At 36.4% G+C, this 19299-nt stretch overlaps 1 protein-coding gene across 1 annotated transcript in view; it reads right to left on the minus strand.

Moving 5' to 3' along the window:
• LOC129259680 (transient receptor potential cation channel subfamily A member 1 homolog) overlaps positions 1-18913 on the minus strand; it is a 33314-nt gene extending 14401 nt beyond the window's left edge. The window contains exons 1-11 of the mRNA XM_064098113.1: positions 18623-18913; positions 16059-16161; positions 13184-13340; positions 12103-12149; positions 11396-11541; positions 9842-9990; positions 8061-8183; positions 4612-4686; positions 3981-4078; positions 2738-3061; positions 1803-1937 (exon numbers count right to left, since the gene is read on the minus strand). Of these exons, the coding sequence (XP_063954183.1) occupies positions 1803-1937; positions 2738-3061; positions 3981-4078; positions 4612-4686; positions 8061-8183; positions 9842-9990; positions 11396-11541; positions 12103-12149; positions 13184-13340; positions 16059-16130 (1326 nt within the window). The 5' untranslated portion in view covers positions 16131-16161; positions 18623-18913. The remainder of the gene's footprint in view (positions 1-1802; positions 1938-2737; positions 3062-3980; positions 4079-4611; positions 4687-8060; positions 8184-9841; positions 9991-11395; positions 11542-12102; positions 12150-13183; positions 13341-16058; positions 16162-18622) is intronic.
• Positions 18914-19299: the final 386 nt, after the last annotated feature.

A 19299-nucleotide genomic window follows, 5' to 3' on the forward strand; every position in this document is an offset into this window, starting at 1 on the left:
AGAGCAAGTGGGTGTCTAAATAAACAAAATTCGGTGTTAAAAATCTATGGAAATGATCAATGGAACAGAAAATGTTACTGAATCTCAATCATGGAAAGGGGTAAAACGGGTTTTGAAGAGTGTTATATTAGAGAACAAGCATGATAAATGGTCTGACCGTATATCTTCTCTCGCTAAACAAGGCAATCTTTTACAATTGTTAGAAGAGAAGGAGAGTGACCTCACATGGAAAGGGATCATGTATGGTCTCCCAAAATGTCTCTTGAGTTTTGCAACCCGGGCAGCAATCGACTGTCTCCCAACTCCAGAAAACTTGAAATTGTGGGGCAAGAAACTTAATGAAACATGTAGCTTGTGTAGGTGTAGAGGTTCACTTGTGCATATCCTAAATTCCTGCTCGATAGCTCTTGATCAGGGCCGGTTTACCTATAGACACAACAGCATATTGCGTCATATTGCAAATGAACTGAAAAGAATATCAGAAGAAAACATGATTCCTGTGACAATATTTGCAGATCTTCCCGGTTTTAGAGTGGGTGTGGGAACGATGCCGACGACTGAATAGCCGGACTTGGTACTATTCTTCAGAGAAATACCCAAAGTAGTGATGGCTGAGCTCACAGTACCATTTGAGCCCAATATTCCAAGAGCTATAGAGTGAGGAATCTAGAACGATATGCACAACTGAATGAGGACATTAGGGCAGCCAATTGTGAAACACAGTTGATTTGTTTTGAAGTTGGAAGTCGAGGTGTTTTTACTAAAGAAAACAAACAACAGATTAAGAAGATATTCCGTCTTGTAAATAGTAAAGTATGTAAGGACACCATTCGTAAGATAAGCAAACTAGCTCTTGTGGGGTCTTATGTCATCTTCAATGCTAGGGCAGAGCCACAATGGACAGATATGACTCTTTTAGATTGAGAAATCACAACATGTACGGGAAGGCTTCTTCTCTCTTTTATTTTCTTTCACTGACCTTTCCACTCTTCCACCCCTCTTTCTCTCAACCCTCTTTTTATCTTTATCTTTCTCTCTCTTCCTCTCTTTCTTTTCCCCTCTCTCTCTCTCTCTACTATTTCCCTATCTTCACCTTCCCCTTTCTCATCCATGTAGAATACTACATGCTATCTTGTTAGCTCATCTAGTCTTCTGGATGTATAAGTAGGTCGATGATTTTTGTAAAGAATAAATTATATGCCAATAATGCAATATCTCATTCACAAAACTTTGTATTGCACTCTCTTACTTCTTCTTATTCCTCTTTTTCTTCATTCTCCTTCTCTGCCTTCTCCTTTTATCCTGTTTTCCTCCTTCTTTTCGCTCGTCACACTTTCTCCTCCTCCTATTTCTCTTCATCAAGTTCACTCTTTCTATCTCCTTTCTATCCTCTCTTCATTCCAGTTGTAAGGGTGTGTGCTTGATCTATTTCAATTTTCTTTTCTGCAATCACCAATGTATAATCGTTTATGTAAATTTGCTTGTGATATGTTATATATTGTGTATCTGTAATTATTTTATTAGTCCTGTACTTCGTCCTAAAAAACGAGTAACCTGGACTTATTTCCATTGTAACTTCCCTTTGTTTTGTTTTGAATAAAGGTGATAATAAAAAAAATCGTTAAAATATCCGATTTTGATTAAATGTTCAGCATTTTGCTCTGTGAATTTTACTCTATTGATTGAAATATAAATATTTCTAAGCATCTATATTTGTCAATGCATCGTAACTATAAAGAAAATAACAAACAAAACGAAAAATTCTCCAGAATACTACTCTTATATAGTGCACTGTACAATACCTGTCTTAACACATATTCTTCGTATTGGGCTTCACTGACTGGTATTACGAGACAGAATGTCAACACGTAGATAGACCATTCTAAAAGACTCTGGTAATTAAAGTAACTCTGCCCTTGGCTGTACAACTGAAATATCTACAGAAAAATACACGAAAGATTAATATTAACATGTATTTGAACATGTTGAACAAAGCGAGGATCTGAAGTAATATATTGGCCTACCAAGTTTCACGGCTAAATCGAAAATGCACTTCTTTGCCGATTCATCCTGGACCTTATCTATATATATAGAACAAATTTCCGAAACACATATTTCGAACAAAATACAATGAGTACTGAAATCACCATTAACTTAAAACTAGACCATTTTGAAAGGTTACATCAAAACAATATTTGTCAAATTTTCGTCACGCAGCGACCATGATACCCGACCATAATTATATAAGGAAATGGTACTGTCTATCAAACTAGATCTAAAGAACGATAATCATCGAAACAATATGAAAAGGGTGACAGACAACGTGTGTGTGGGAGAGTGGATAATCGTATGGGGCTGTGAGGGTCTGTGTTGAATGTAAGACAGAAACAGGCTGAAGAGAGAGTTGAAATTCTTCTATCTTCATGACTTGTAACGATATACTCATTAAGAAAGGATACTGTCGTTGTTGCTGTTTTAGCTTATGCGGCGCGTATCATTCAGTAGTGAATATTTGCGCCATCATAATTTGCGGCAATTTTTATATAACCTTTTCTGTATCTAAATCAATTCAATTAACAGAGGGTGTAGCGCTGCATTATTTGCGCAATTTTGGGAGAATCACACAGAAATTAATCATACTGAGTCAGAATCATACTGAATGAAAGATACGTAGAATTATTAAAGGCTGTATAGAATATTCAAAGATTTAGAGCTTGTGTGAAACGTGATTAATTACCTCTTTGATAACATTGAGGACAACCAACGTCAACAGGAATCCAGCACTGTTACTCCCAAAGCAATACTTTGCAGCATCAGAATATGTTTCATCAGGTAACAGCTTGCTCGCATTGTAGAACCATTCGACGTGGGTTGCATTGTAGAACGTGAAGTAGAAAGAAGGAGGATTCACCAACACGTATCCAGTGAGGAAAAATAGAAAGATGAGATACACAAGGAGCGAGACCAAGTTCAACGCGAATCCAAAGACTCGCCATTTGTGTTCGATGAGCTTGATGGAGAGAGGATGGGTCAGAAGATGGACGTGGCGCACCTGTTCTTGCTGGAAGAAAGATTGTTCATATTGACGTAAATATCATTGGTTACGATTTTAATCCTACACATGTATATAGGCTAATGATTAAAAAAAAATAATAATAATAATGAAATATTAAAAGGTTACCACTAACAGACAATATTATAAAATTACATCAATTAATAAGCTAATTAGTAAAACAAAATGGGGTGTGAGGGGACCGAAGGCCGACTTACATCCCAGGTTCGGTACAGGTCTGACCCTTATTGTGTTAATGTTATCCCATATTATATACAGAAGGAGTTGGTTGAAGATGATCGTGTATCTCTCCTGATTAAAGTGAAAAACGTGAACAGAGTCGTCTCTTTCGAATTACCTTATTTCTCAAATCACACAGGGGTAACATAACGTTTTAGCTATTATGATCATTATCATCATATTTACAATACCGTCTCTCAAAAGATATGTTTGATAAATAGGATCAGAATGGATTTATATGACCGAAATAGTATATATACCTGCATATTATTGATTGATTGATTGCATTTATTCTTTTTCATTCCAAAAATTAACAAAAGTTACAATGTATAGCAAAACACAAAAATATAATATACAGAAATGAAAAAAAGGGAACCCACTGGAAAGCAAAGCTTGTAATTATGGGTTCCCTGCAATATTATTGCATAATATTGCATATTGATTTTATGTTCATGTATGATACCTGTATGATGATTTTTGTTGTTATCTTTGTTATGTTTTCATCAGGTTATTGATGAAAAAAGTTTTATGCCGATCTCTTGTACCTGAGTAAATATATCATAATAAATGAATAAATAGATAAATTAATAAATAAAATATTTCTTTTGATTGAAGCTTTATTTTAGTCTTTAATACGTCCTAATAATATTGTCATTGCTAAAAATGATGGATTGGAGTATATGCTTACCATAAGGGCCAATGGGTGATTACCATTTATTATTTGAGTATGACTCACTCCAACTTTAACGACTAGCTTTCCCTTGTCGTCAAAGATATCAGCATGGTCTATTGTAATGATATAAATACACGTAAATCGAACAATAGCCCAATGGGAAACGGCTTATATATAGTTATTGTACCACTTACAGTCATGATAACTACGACAACGACTACTACTTCCACTATAATTTCGCATAATGATAACCACTAGCGTACCTACGGTGGGGGCAGGGGGGCAGTCTGCCCCCCCCCCCCCTGACGAGCCACAACCCATACAAAAAACATATCCCTGCCCCCCCCCCCTGACGAGCTTGAAAGGCCTTTTTTGCCCCCCTGACGAGCTCGAAGACTACTTCTGCTACTACTACAAATATGGAAATTATGATAATAATGATGATAATGCTTACAAAATTCATAATATTGATGAAGTGAAACAATTATATCTATAGTAGCTGCATTATCTTATCAACTATAACGATGATAGCACGATGAATAGAGAATGTGAATGAAATTAATGGTTGTTGTAATAATTATTATTATATCTCAAAATCAACAACAATGAAGATAATTTAATCAAAGGCCAATGAATGTATGCTGACCATCTTCTATGTGAGTACGATTTGGTTGAGCATTCACTAGTAAGTTTCCTTCATCACCAAAGACATCATTGGTATCTATTAGAAGGATTTGAATAACAATAATAGTAATAATAGTCACCAAGAAAAGAACCCATAAGTGGACGAAAATTAATAATGGATTATGATGCGAAGACGGCAAAGGGATTTCATTATAATTATGGGTGAAAATAACAGTGACCGAAGCAATGCAAACCATATTATATTCTAAACCCCTCAAAAAGTTTGGAAATCTGAAGTCGATCGATAATCCCTCCTCGATTTTAGTACATATTAATGTGTGATTGATAGCAATGGAAAGATCATTTAATTTTGTTTTAAATGATACCCTACATGATTATGATCATGGTTCACATGTTAGTACAGTCAGGGCCGTAGCTAGAGGGGGGGGGGTATGGGGATGTGACACCCCCCCCCCCCAACATTCATGGCAGTCGGCAAAATCATGTACCAGTTGGCAAAATGGAGGATAGGGGAGAAATAGAAAGAGGGAAAGAAAGGAAGAGAAAAAAGAAAGGAAATAAAAATAGGGGTACTAACTTCGAAGAAGGTTACGACTGTTAGAGTAAAGACAACCAGTTGGCAAATCCAAGTCCATGTAGCCAGGCTTAGAGCCCTACTAGTCAGCAAAATACAAAGGACAAAACAGATGGAGCTATAATAACACACAAAGTAAGCCCCCGGTCCTCCCCCAATATAAACAAGCTTGTGAGTTTGCAAATTATACCACAATTATTGACGATTTAACAAACACATTAGTTTTGTAAAATTAGAGGCAATACTAGGTAAATAAAATTGGGGTGGGATTAATTTCCAAGGTTTAAGTTGAATAATCAAAGCCAAAGTATAGTTGGCAAATTATAAAGTGGGCCTATTAAAGTGGCAGAACACTATACGCTCTACCAGTAAGCAAAGTGATGTACAAGTACTGCCCCGTTTCAGATCTGAAAAGAACAGAACACAAGACTTACACAAACTGGTAACTCTGCAGTTGGCAAATTCATGAAGACAAGTCTACAACTTGTAGACTTGTCTACAAGTTTGCAGTTGGCAAAAACACAAAAATATTCTAAGTTATTTTTACTAAATTCTGTCGCCGAAGATTTTCTTTTTTTATTTATGGTGTCAGAATATGCTTGGGGTGGGGATGGGTGGGAGTGGGGCAGGTTGGGGTTGCATCATTCCTGGTGCTCGCATTGTCTGACTAATGAGATATATAGTCCTGTTGTATTTTAAGTCCATGAAGATTATGCACCAAATTATCTCCTCGCACTTCAAGTTATTATTGTTTCATGTAGTGACATATGCGTTTTTCATGACTATATACTTAAAGTGATTGCCCCCTTTTAAGGCCTTAATAAAACATTTCCAGTCTGTGCTTACGTTCGCATTGGTGTGGACCAATATAGATACCGGGCTGGTGTTAAATCAACACCGGCGTTTTTGCACTGCACGAATTCCTAAAGACAGTCCTTAAAATGTCCCTTTTTCTGATCTAATTACAACAAATTTTCAGCTCGCGCTTCGCGCTCGCACCCCTTAATTTTTGAAATAGTAAATTCCTACAAACAAGCCATAGAATGCCCCTCTTCAGGTCTGAATTTTAAAAATTGTCAGCTCGTGCTTCTCGCCCGCAACATTTCATTAGTGAAATACGTATCATGTTCATGATTACATTGACGACAAAAAGTGCTTCATGTACCAGTGTAATTTTAACAGAATCAGCAAGCGCTTGGCGCTCGCATTAGATGACTATGATGAGATACGTACGCACTTCATAAATTCCAAAAGATAGTCCTTAAAATTTCCCTTTTTAGGGTTAAGTTATACAAAAAAATTCAGCTCGCGCTTCGCGCTCGCATTGTTTGTTTTGTGAGACAGGTACGTATCATGATTACAAAACTTTGCTTATAATGTCCCTTTTTAGGACTGAATATCAAACATTTTCAGCTCGCGCTTCGCGCTCGCATTATTTGATCACTAAAATACATATCCGTTTAATGGCACAGTCCTTAAAATGTCTCTATTAGGTCAGTATACATGGCAATTGAGCGAGCTTCGCGCGCCCACTTAATGACTCAAATTTTTTGCTGGTGCCAACCCCCCCCCCCCCATGCCGTGACCCAGGGTCCGCCACTGTTAGCAGTAGCACTCTTGAAATTTTAGTTGAGACATCTTGCACAGAAGGTCAATTAAACAATAACAAATCTTTGATTTTGATATTATTAATGCATATCGGGTATATCATTATACTGCAAGTTAGCAACTACGGCACACTAGCCTTTCTATTTTGATCCAAAATGTTTATTTTTACAGTGCAAATATCTTTGTATATATTTGTATATTTTACCTTAGAGTATTCACCAAATGCCACTAATTCAATTCTACAAATTCAAAATCTTTTAGCATGTAATTATTGTAGGGGGGCACATCCCCCATCAGACTCCCCCTGTGCTCATGTTGGCGCTGTCCGACGCCAAATTTAGTTGGCAAATGTAGCTGGTACACCCCCCCCCCAACAAATGCTTCTGGCTACGGCCCTGAGTACAGTGCCTTGAAATGTGGGGAAGGTCAAAATTCAAAAGTTGCAAAATGACACACAATATTGAAAGTAACTGTTTCTTTTTTCTGTGGTGATGAGTGTGTTTCTCAGCGGTTTATTCTATTTTCATGCACCTTAACATCAACATTAACATGGAGATCTGTGAGATAACATGCCGGTTTGAGTCCTGGTTTGAAATACCCATGCATGTTTGTTTGTTATGAGTTTGCTTGTGCAGAGGTGTGTTTGAATCCATGTTAATGTTGGTGTTAAGGTGCATGAAAACAAAAGAAACCGCTGAGAAACTCACTCATCACCACGGAAAAAAAAGAACAGAGACTTTCACTAGTGTCATTTTGCAACTTTCGAATTTTGACCTTGCCCCACATTTCAAGGCATTGCACCTCCATGTGAACCATAATCATATCATGTAGGGTACTGATTAAAAGATATATGATATGATATATGCATTGTGTAAAATTGGGAGTTGAGAGAAATTAATGGCCAAACTAAGATTTCCAAACTTTTTTGAGGAGTTTATAAAAGAAAACCCATGTTGACATGTTTTTATACTAGTAACGCGCCTATACATACCAATTAAAACGAACCGGCTTTCAAAATACTACTGACAATAAAGTTACACAATTCGAATATCTCAAAGGGTAAGGGAGGTGGGGGATATATAAAAGAAATGAGACGTGACAGAAAGTAGCATGTATCACAGAAAATGTAAGTTGACAACAATATAATACATTTACAAATAGAAACACGAACAACAAGAACGCAATTTAGTCTAAAATGAGAATGAAAATAATGAAGAGTAATTATTATAGAATAAAGCTAAATATAACACGATTGCAACTATACATACATTTGTTCTGTGGTGCCCAAGGAGAAAAGTAATCATCGAGAAGTTCCAGGTAGTACGTGACTTCATCGCCATTTTCATTTTTTATTAATGTGATGCATCTATCCATTACGATCTCAGCTACATCTATTGACAATTAGTTAATAGATGGACAATGTTAATGTGACTGCATTAATAAGACAATGTTAAAATACAGGCATATATTTATTTCTTTGGTGTATGTCAAGTAGCGTTTTTATTATACGCATTATCAGTGTCTATGTTTGTCTATTTAGCCGATATTGAATAAGTGTAATTAGTTAGAATAATTTCATTTTTTTGTATAACGAGCATACAAACCAAATCATGAATACATAGGATATTTGTGCAGTAACAAGTGCTCCCTTTGTGTGAAATAAAACCGAATTCTTGCCAATCAGAGAGCAACCGTGTACTGGAAGTTTTTCTGGTTTTCTCTTCGTTATCATACTTTCTGGAAAACTACATGTTTTATAATTAAAGGACAAGTCCACCCCAACAAAAACTTGATTTGAATAAAGAGAGAAAAATTCAACAAGCATGACACTGAAAAATTCATCAAAATCGGATGTAAAATAAGAAAGTTATGACATTTAAAAGTTTCGCTTCATTTCACAAAACATGCACATCTCGGTCAGTATGCAAATGAGGGAACTGATGACATCACTCACTTACTGTTTCTTTTGTATTTTGTTATATGAAATATGAAATATTTTTATTTTCTCGTCATTGTCATGTGAAATGAAGTTTCATTCCTCCCTGAACACGTGGAATTCCATTATTTTAACATTTTGTGGTTCAGGCAAGGTCCTAATTGTCAAATTCGTAAAATCGAAATATTGTATAATTCCAACAATAAAAAATAAAAGAAATAGTGAGTGAGTGACATCATCGACTCTCTCATTTGGATGTAACTGGCTCGTTCATATAACTATTTTGTTAAAAATAAGCAAAACTTTGAAATGTCATAACTTTCTTATTTTACATCCGATTTTGATGAAATTTTCCACATTGTGCTTGTCTGATTTTTCTCTATTAATTCAAATCAACACTTTGCTGAGGTGGACTTGACCTTTAAGTAAAGACAAATTTAAAAACAAATATGAACGATTTGTTTGTTGTACAATCTTCAAAGTTGGCCCGAAGTCTTCCAAACAAAGGGGCGGTCTCATGACAGGGGGCGGAGCAAGAAGTCCCATATCATAGAGGGTATCATAGAATTATGCAGCCCAGGGCCCCGTCTTACAAAGAGTTGCGATTGATCTGATCAATCACAACTATGGACGGCCAGCAACATCAACATCTATTATGCATGTTTTTCAAAATATTTTCTAACCATGATTTACATTCATGTTTTCATTGTTTTCTAGAAAATTCACTGTGCTTCTTTTTGTTTACAAAGGACATCGTGCAAATTTCCTGTAGAGAAAATATGACACTGATGGATTTCCATAGAGTAACGATTGATTGCATCAATCGTAACTTTTTGTAAGACGGGGCCCTGATTTCTCACTTCATGCTCTTTCTCCTTTTTCCTTATTCGCTTTTTTCTCCTCTTTCCATTTTCATTTTCATTACTTCAAAAATCAAAGGGATTGATCGCCCCTGCCTAAAAACATGTCGAATGCACATCCCTGAGTTACTTACTACATCAAACCTTTGAACTTGTCGAAATATGCAAAATCGGGTGCATGTATGTTATCTACACCCTATTTCAATATATATAATGTTAATAGAGACTGTCCTAGCAGCTTTTTTTCACAAACCAGGCATGTATTGTATCAGTTGTCTCATAGGCGTGGACGTTTTGAGTGTTCGACGTCCCAGGCCCAAAGTGAGGTCATGTGATTTCGTCTTCATAAGGACCAAGAGTGTATCGAAATCGGTATGCGTCACCAAAAACTTCGAAATATTCCTATGAAAAGAGGTAAACAATAATTACAGCAATTTCGATGAAGTAATAAACCTCAAGCATATGACATCGTAATCTCATAGCGCCCTCCCTCAGAGGATATATGAATAAGATGCGCCGGCTGAAGATCACGCACCAACGCATGCTGTGGCTTCAGCCTCTATTAAAGATGGCGGCGTGATTTTTTAAGTTTTTATTCGTAGTAGTCAGCTTGAAATATTAGGCCTTAATAGACATTGATGTCGTGATCATTGCATAATTTTTTTTTTCGTAATAGTCAGCTTGAAATATTAGGCCTTAATAGACATTGATACTAAACTCTAATTGGTATCATGATGAGATCGAATTCCTCTTAATTATGTATTGGTTTTCAATCCACCATTGTCATGTTAGTAACAGAAGGAGACCCAGTAGTAATTGGGTCTTGTCGTGTGCACACATCAGAGATGGATGCACTTAAGCAGAAAGACAGATAGATGTATGTAATGTATGTAAATAAAGATTGATATTTTTACTTTATTTATACATGCTACACCGACAAGAAGTACTTATCGAAGTGGAAGAGGACGTGGTTTGAACATGAACATGATCGCTGTGCAAAGTGCTACTTCACCTTTTGTTACATCATACACATACCAGCTGTGAGAGATCTATACTTTGTGTTTTTCTGCATGATCATAGCTTATGCATGTCCTCAAAATACATTAAAGATATCAAACATATTTTATAGTACTATCATGATATTAAATATCAACACTGAATAGAGAAAAATTCGGAACCTAACCATTTCGATGTTCTAGTATTTGATATCGTTTAACGTTCAGAATCTTCGAATTCGATATCATCATCTGACATGCACACTTAAAACGTTGGGAAACATACTGTCCACTCTGTTGGGTAATGTATGTTGGTGAAAATATATATATATTCTTGGCAATTATCATCCAATTGGGCAAATTTATTACCAAATTATCAGTTTTTTATTATCCAATTCGGACATATCTTAACCAATAGTTGTGTGGACAGTTTGTTGCCCAGTGATGGTTAAAAAATGAGCCTTTTCTGCCCAACCTTTTTAAGAGTGTATATATTTCACCATCAAAATTATTTTCAATGTCTTATCACTGTTGTTTTTTTTTTTTCAAAGGACATTTCACATGGCTTCTGAACGCGTCAGTCCAGAACTGAGTCCCGTTTCACAAATTATTTCATAATGATAAAACTACAATAGTCGTTAAAAGTTGCTGCAATCATTGAATTGTACTGACTGATTTATGTAAACTTGTTAAAGAAATTGAGCATTTTGCCACAATAAAGTTTTTATTGAACATGACTCAGAAGGGGGGGGGCAACAAATCCGAATAAGTCATGACGGTATTGATCTGATTTTTTTTATCAATCAACTTACTCCCGGTTATACATGATGGCCAAGGATAAGCAATTGAGATCATCATCGGCACTGGTCTGGCGTAGATCAGCACCGTTGTAGAACAGGAACTCGACTATCGACTGGTGGCCGAGTCGACAGGCAAGAAGGAATGGTGATAATGTACACTGCATCAGATAAAAGGGTACAGAAATTCATATGTTGCTGAAAATGGAAATGCATAATGTAGACTACGTTTTTTTCGAATGGTCTGACATGGGAGTGTTTCATGAAAGGAGTTTTCAGATGTTTTATCCGGATGTTACCATGGAAAACTGTCCTTCTCGGCCAATCAAATCAAGAAAAGTTTTTAAGATCTGACAACCTGTTGAACGAAAAATGGAACACTCTTCAAGGAGATGTCATCATTTTAGATACGATCTAGATTATAGGCCTGTACGATCTGGGCCCCTTTATATAAAAATTACCATTATATTAACTTTGCCATCCAATGATAACTTGCCTAGAATTCTTGATTGTGATTGGCTGTTTATCAGCGTTGCCATGGTAGTTACCATCGGATGGCAAAGTTACCATAATAGTAACTTTTATACAACGGACCCTGGTTCTGTCGAAATTCAGTCTGCTAGGATATGCGCATTTATAGAAAACCTGAAATCATACACCATGATATTTCAAAGTTCCAGAGTCATCATTTTACTCAATATATTCTCAAGAATGATAGTCACCTCAGGTTCTGTCACAACCGGGCGTGATCTAGCCATCATATTCACGTCTGGTGGAGAAATACATGAGAAATATTACAGTGAACATGTGAGAAAACTAACGAGATAAATCGTTATGGGATAGTATGTGTAGAGAGAGAGAGAAGAAAGAGTAAGAGAGAGAGCAAGATTCAAACCATTTATAGACCTACAAAGTCGATAAATCTTAACGTGTTTATTCGTAACACATAATTGTATACTTTTTTGTAAACCGTTTCGATAAAATCATCTAGAAATAAAGAGAATGATTAAAATGTCTTTTTTTTTCAGCTCAATTGCAATACAGTCTGCTGCGTTCTAGTACGTGTGCAAATATGACGTTTGCGACGAGTGGATGACCTCATTGTCGACAGAGTACATACAGAATATGTGCAAATAAACCCAATGTTTGAATAGTTCGCATTGATTCATTTTCTATTTCAAAGGCGAATGTAGAAGGTTAAAGAAAATCAAGGACATGGAATTCATTAAATTACACAAAAAATAAATATTGAACCATGAATAACAAATCCTGTTATATAGATAAAATCTAAGCAATACAATACACTTACAGACTATCTTAGTCAAAGTTAAGAATATATACAAAACATATTGGTCACGCTCTTACTTAATTGTACTGTCTCATATAAAAGTAAAAGCATTTTACCCCAAACAAAAAGTCCTGATGATAAAAACGATAGTAATGAGAATAGTGATATTGAGGATAATAATAATAACATCGATAACTTAAAATAAATAGAAAATTCATGAATAACTCAATAAACAAACAAATAAATAAATAATATAGAAACAAAACCAAACAGAAGAAATTTCACTGATCACATTGACCCGAACCTTTTTTTACATCAAAATTAGTAATCCTTGAGTGTGGTCACAGGAGACTCTTTCCAGGTTCCGTCTGACCCGGAACTTTTACTGCTGTTATAAATAAATGGTGAACTGATATCGCCCAGCGTTCTCTTCAATATATTTCATATCCCTCTAAACTCGTCGTGATCCGAAGAAATCTATTTTCTTTTGCAAACGCGAGCTTTTTTATACTCACCTGCGTTTTTCGAGACGAGAAGTTTAACACATGGCAGACTGCCCCCTTGCACGGCTACACAGAATGGTGACAATCCATTGCTGTTTGTAGTGTTAATCTTACTGGAATCCGCCTCCAAAGCGTCTCGCAATTTATCAAAAGTGCCATATTTTGCTGCCTATATTATTTTGTTACAAAAAAGGAGGGATAATGAAAATAGCCTGATACATCGATGGAAGAATAATACATAAAGATATACGATGAGTAATAATACAGAAAGTAGTCAAAAGCAAACATTCATCCATGTATTATGAACACGACCCTCTGTTCTCCCATATACCATTCATGCCATTGTTTATGATTCTTCTTTTTAATTAATTCGATTTTTAAAAATCATTTCCGAGATGTCAGTATACTTTATAGCTCCTAAAGAGATGGCCATCATATTGACATCACCATGTCAAATAGCGGTCGGACACAGGTAGATGGTAGATGACCAGGCAAAGATCGGTTGATTTTAATTGCCACATTTCATTCACATCGTTGATATCGTAACTTTTGAACAAATATTTATAATTCTCAAGGTAAATATCTGTGGTACCTTAGACCGCATTATACAGTGCGTCCCAAAAAAAACGAAACCGAGATTTATCGATGATTTATCATAACTTAATCACAAAGACAATAGACAAATACCATTGTAAAGCTTAGAATCTCCTCTTTCATCTGAAATTACTTAGATTATTTCTCATTCACGCATGAGTGAGCAAAAACGATTTGAAGAGGGGATACCAAAAAGTCATTTGGCGGGCTGTATCTGGGTTTCATAAAGAAAACCACATTTTTAAAAAGTTCAATATCTGCTCTTTAATTTGATACCTCAACTACAGAAAATGGTCGAGAAATAACAAAGTTCTGGTCATTTGAAATAAGGCTTGAATTTCAATAATTTCATAAAATGAAGAGGTTTTACAGGCTAGCGTTCAAACTCACTCGACACTCCGTTTTGTTGACGATCAGCCATGCATTAAGTCCTTTGTTAACCATGCGATAGCTTCCGTGGGAAACCGGTGAAAACACGTTTATTTAATGAACTTATGGAAATACAAGCAATTTTCCGAGGGATTATAACTTTTTTACTTCTTGACCATTTTTTGTGATTAAGGTATCAAATAAAAGAGCAGATATTGAACTTTTTAGGCATGTGATTTTCTTTTTGAAATTCAGATACCCCCAGCCAAATGAGTTTTTGGTATCCTTTCTTCAAATTGTCTTTGCTCACTCATGCGTGAATGAGGAATAATATAAGTAATATCAGATGAAAGAGGAGATTCTAAGCTTTACATTGGTAGGTCATTTATTTATTGTATTTGGGATTAAGTTATGATAAATCGTCGTTTAATATCGGTTTCGTTTTTTCTGGGACGCACTGTATAAGTTCTACCACTAATATTAGTACTACTACTTCTTCTTCTACTACTACTTCTAGGTCTAATTATATACTGTTAAAAAACAGAAGATTTTACAAGGAAATAGGGGGAAGAAATAAAAACCAAATATTTTTTTAGCACGAAATAGCAGAATCATTCTGTAAATTGTTATGACAGGAAAGGTTCTGCAGTTAAACAGAACATGTTTATTGTTAGAAAGAAAAAACAGTTTATTTCGGGAAAATGTGTTAGGTTTCATACACCAAAACGGAGGCAAAGAAGAAGAAAAATAAGTCAAAGTATACTCACAATTACATGAGTAGAAGATACCAGAGGCGTCGATCCTGGGGGGCAGGGGGGGGGGGGGCGATCGCCCCACCAATGAAAATATTGGGGGGGGCAAACATATCGTTTTGCCCCCTCCCCCCCCCCCCAATAATTCCTCATGTGCAAAAATAAAATAAGATTGTAATGTTACACGGAAATGAGCAAATGAGATTGAAATACACAACTCTTTCTTTATTTAAAATCGTGCTCAAAATGTCTGCTTTTCAGATTGGAATATAAAAATTTTCAGCTCGCGCTTCGCACTCGCATCATTTCTGTAGCAAAAACCCATACTTTTCATGATTAAATAGGTGAACAGAATGTCCCGTTTTCAGTTATAAACCTCAAAAGAACTCCCGCTTCGATTTGCAATAATCTTTTGTTGGGTATATATCTTGTTCTTTATCAAAAACGTCCATTAAACTGTCAATTTTTTTCAGATCGAAATATCAAAATTTTCAGCTTGCGTTTCGCGCCCGTATCTATTGTTATTTTAGACACCCATCTTAATCGTACAAAAAAAGCTTAGAATATCAAGCTTTCAGGTCAGAATATAAAAAAATTAAGCTCGCTCTCGGCACTCGCATTATCTGTGTAGTGAGATCCTCCTCATGATTTACTACAAACAATCATAAAAAGGTACCTTTATCCTGTTTCCAGTTCAGTATACTAAAAAATTTCAGCTCGCGCTTCCCGCTCGCATTAATTTGTTGGTGAGATATGTGTCTCTTTCTCACGAGTCATATATATGTATGTATATATATATATATATACATACATATATATGACTCGTGAGAAATAGACACATATCTCACCAACAAATTATATATATGTATATATATACATGCCTATGTGTGTGTGTTTGTGTGTGGGTGAGTTTGTTTGTTTTGTGTGATCGAGCGCCTTTGGAAAGTTGAGTCATGATTTTGCCCCCCCCCCCCAATCTGAAAAATGGATCGACGCCCCTGGCAGATTCAACCTTGATTAGAATAGAGTTGGTCTCTAGATTATGACTGAGCACCCAAAGATCCACTGATGACTATCCTTACCCATGTAGGTTGAGGTATTTGAGATGGTAGGGGTGAATGTGTGTTTTTATGAGATGGTAGTAAGTGAGAGTGGTAGTAATATTTACTTACCGTAATGATGCGGTTAGTCATCGCATTCTCCTGATCTGTCTCGCTTGTTGCAGCAGCTTGCTTCATTTCCATTCTTACTTGAACACATATATCAACGTCAAACCTAAGAGCACGAACCAAGACAAATTATAAGGAAAGAGATGAGGGGATAAAATCTACAGAAGAACCTTAATGACGTTTGATTATATACCAACATATTCTTTTTTAATCATGAGTAAAAATTATTCCAAAATTATTTTTTGTATTTAAAAAGTGACGATTTTATCTCAAATGCTCATTCCTACATGAAATAATGCCTATAATTTACGTTTCCACGCGTGAGTAAGTAGGATGTCTTCTGTCGTGTCAATATATGGGAACAAGTTATCTATTTAATTTTTGTGTTTATCTGTGTTTTTAATGGGAGGGTGGGTGTGGGGGTGTGCGTGTGTGATGAGAGTTTGCGAAATTAAGCCAGGACGTTCGCCGTTATTTAGCTTCTCAAATGGCGGGAAATCAAAGGCAGATGGCACCAAAGAACTTTACGAGAAAATGAACCAAATTTGTATGCATCGCAAACGTCCCCAGGTGGTCATACACAAACAAAACGTCCGCACATGCATGACCATGTGCATGGCGCATACGTGTGTGTGTCGCCACTTGCGTACGTGTTATATTGAGTGTGTTTGGGTTTTTACTCTCCCCGTTTTGGCAGCAATTACAAGTGTATGTGTTTAGTACATTAAAATGATCCATTAATGATGTAAGCGATCAGACTGAGGAGAATTTATTTAGAGCAATTATGTTGATGGCGGTGGTCATTAGAGTGGTGGTGGTGGACCTGGTGGGTGTTTCATAAAGCTGCTCGTAAAATTACGCACAACATTACGAACGACTGGAACATGTTCTTATGTCCTAAATGAATGACATTGGGATGTACCATCTATCACAAGAAGGGGTCACCAGTCGTGCGTAAAGTAATTCGTATCTTACGAACAGCTTTATGAAACACCCACCAGGAGTGGTGCATGGTGTTGGTACAAACCAAGGCAGTCACGCTGATGATCATTTTCCTCAGAGTCACAGAGAACATCTCGTGATGATGGTGAATGGCGATGGTTACGAAAATGTATTTGATAAAATTCATGGCGGATTTTGATGGCTATGTTCTTAATAGTATTGAACTAGCATCATCCTACTACTAAACAGGGTGGCATGAATGGATAATATACATATACACAGTTAATATTCAGACACAGTACCGGTATCGACTTCAATATAAAATACAACACAATGTTAGTGCATGCGGAATTCGAAAATGTGAAAATTTACAGGAAGTCAAATGGTACTAAGGTCAAATTCTTTTGACACCTACGGTGTAGCATAGAATAGGCCTATTACCTGTTCCACGCTAATTCGCTAGTCATTCCAATTACCATGTGGATGAAGCACGAGTTTGCAAAGAGCAAATTCACCATTTTGCATTTCGATCGAAAGTGCTTCAGTTACCATGGAAACACTACAGTCAATGTCAACTACACATACCTCCACCTTGGTCATCTCTTTTAACAAACAAAAACCAGTAAACAATAACTGCTTACCCCTTTAGGGTAGCAAAGATGGAAGAGTCCATCAACTTTTCCCAAAAATACTACTACGTCATTCATGTCATTCACGTCATTATTTTCTGAGAATAAGGACCACCTGACCCTTACTCACGCTAGCCAGAACTGACCACTGGCTCTCTCTTTCGCTCACTCTCTCTCAGTCTGTACAGGAGGTCATCCAAATCCTCTCACTCTCTCCTCTCTCACTCAACCTCTGCATGTTTTCTATTTATATAAATATGGGTATTCAATATCCATACAGGGGGGGGGGTAGTACCTCAAGGGGTTTCATCCCTTTAACTACATATTATGTAGCACCAAAAGGGTGCTACAATTGCTCCGCACGGTGAGAAATATCTTCTTCCCGGCATATACCCTTCTTGTTTTGCGAGTTAAAGATATGCACTGCCGCTAAATTGTTTGTAATCAAATCTGATCTTTCCAAGGGAAGCATTCAGTATAACTTAGGGAATACCCTAATCTCGGGACCCTTTTCTTTAGAAAAAACTTGATAAAACGCTTTAGCTTTCGCGCTTCGCGCGGGGTAGATATTATTTTAATTTCCTCCATTGTATCCCTTTATGTGCGTTCACAATCACTTTTAAAAACAAGGTTCAAAATCAAAATATAGTCAACTGAATTAGAGCTGATATAGGTAGAGACAAGAGAGACGGCTCCTTTTCATTTTAATTTAAGAAACACCGAAAGCTTCGCGCGGGAGGGGGAAACTCCCCCTCCCTTCACCCAGTCCCTAGGGAGCGTGCTTCACGCGCTCTTTAAGTGTTGGCACGCTTCGCGTGCATTTACCACCCCCTCCAAAATGAAATCCTGGCTACGCGGTTGCCCCCACCTCCGCATACACATGCATTGCACTCCCTTTGAAAATGTTTATTTAAATTCCTTTACGTAGGGCATCAAACATTAGTGACTAAACTACAACAAATAAAGAATATTCACAATGCAATCGAGTCTACTTACCTTCAGTAAGAATATGACACTACCCACATGGCTCTGTTGACACGGTCGATGTATGTAATACCGCTATGATTATACCTCTCATAGACACGACGAATGCCAACACGGAAATGAATATGAGCTACTGGAAATAATGATGGCTTTCTTTGACCTGTTTGTTGAGGTTTTCCTCACATGAGAACCCATCACTGTGAGCCTGTATGCCATTTTTCAAAATTGAATAGCACAAATATAATACATAAAGGCACAATAGAAATTATGTGATATTCAACTTGCACGCTCACTTACTCCAGTGTTTGAAGAACTGACGGAACTCGTATGTTTGTGCGCATTGTTACGAGTATGTAGACTTTTGGTGTAATTTGATGATTCTTCACGCTTCTTTGGTGAAAACCTTGAAAATTGGATTAGTACGTCTTAAGATTTGTGATAACATTAATTTACGCTTAAGTGAATATTCAAATTCAAATTCATTTATTTTCACATCTCTTAAAAACAGGGTACAAAATATAGTGAGTTAATCTAATAGAGTAAACACAACAATGACAGTTGTATAATTTAGACAAAAATAACAACTAAAGAAAAAAACATAAAGTAAATGAATAGGATGTGAGGGAGTAACAAAAAGCCATGGCCTATCTAGGCTACTCCCTTTTTACATTCATTACTGATAATAACAA

The sequence above is a fragment of the Lytechinus pictus genome, chromosome 4, assembly GCF_037042905.1.
Source record: "Lytechinus pictus isolate F3 Inbred chromosome 4, Lp3.0, whole genome shotgun sequence".
NCBI lineage: Eukaryota > Metazoa > Echinodermata > Echinoidea > Temnopleuroida > Toxopneustidae > Lytechinus > Lytechinus pictus.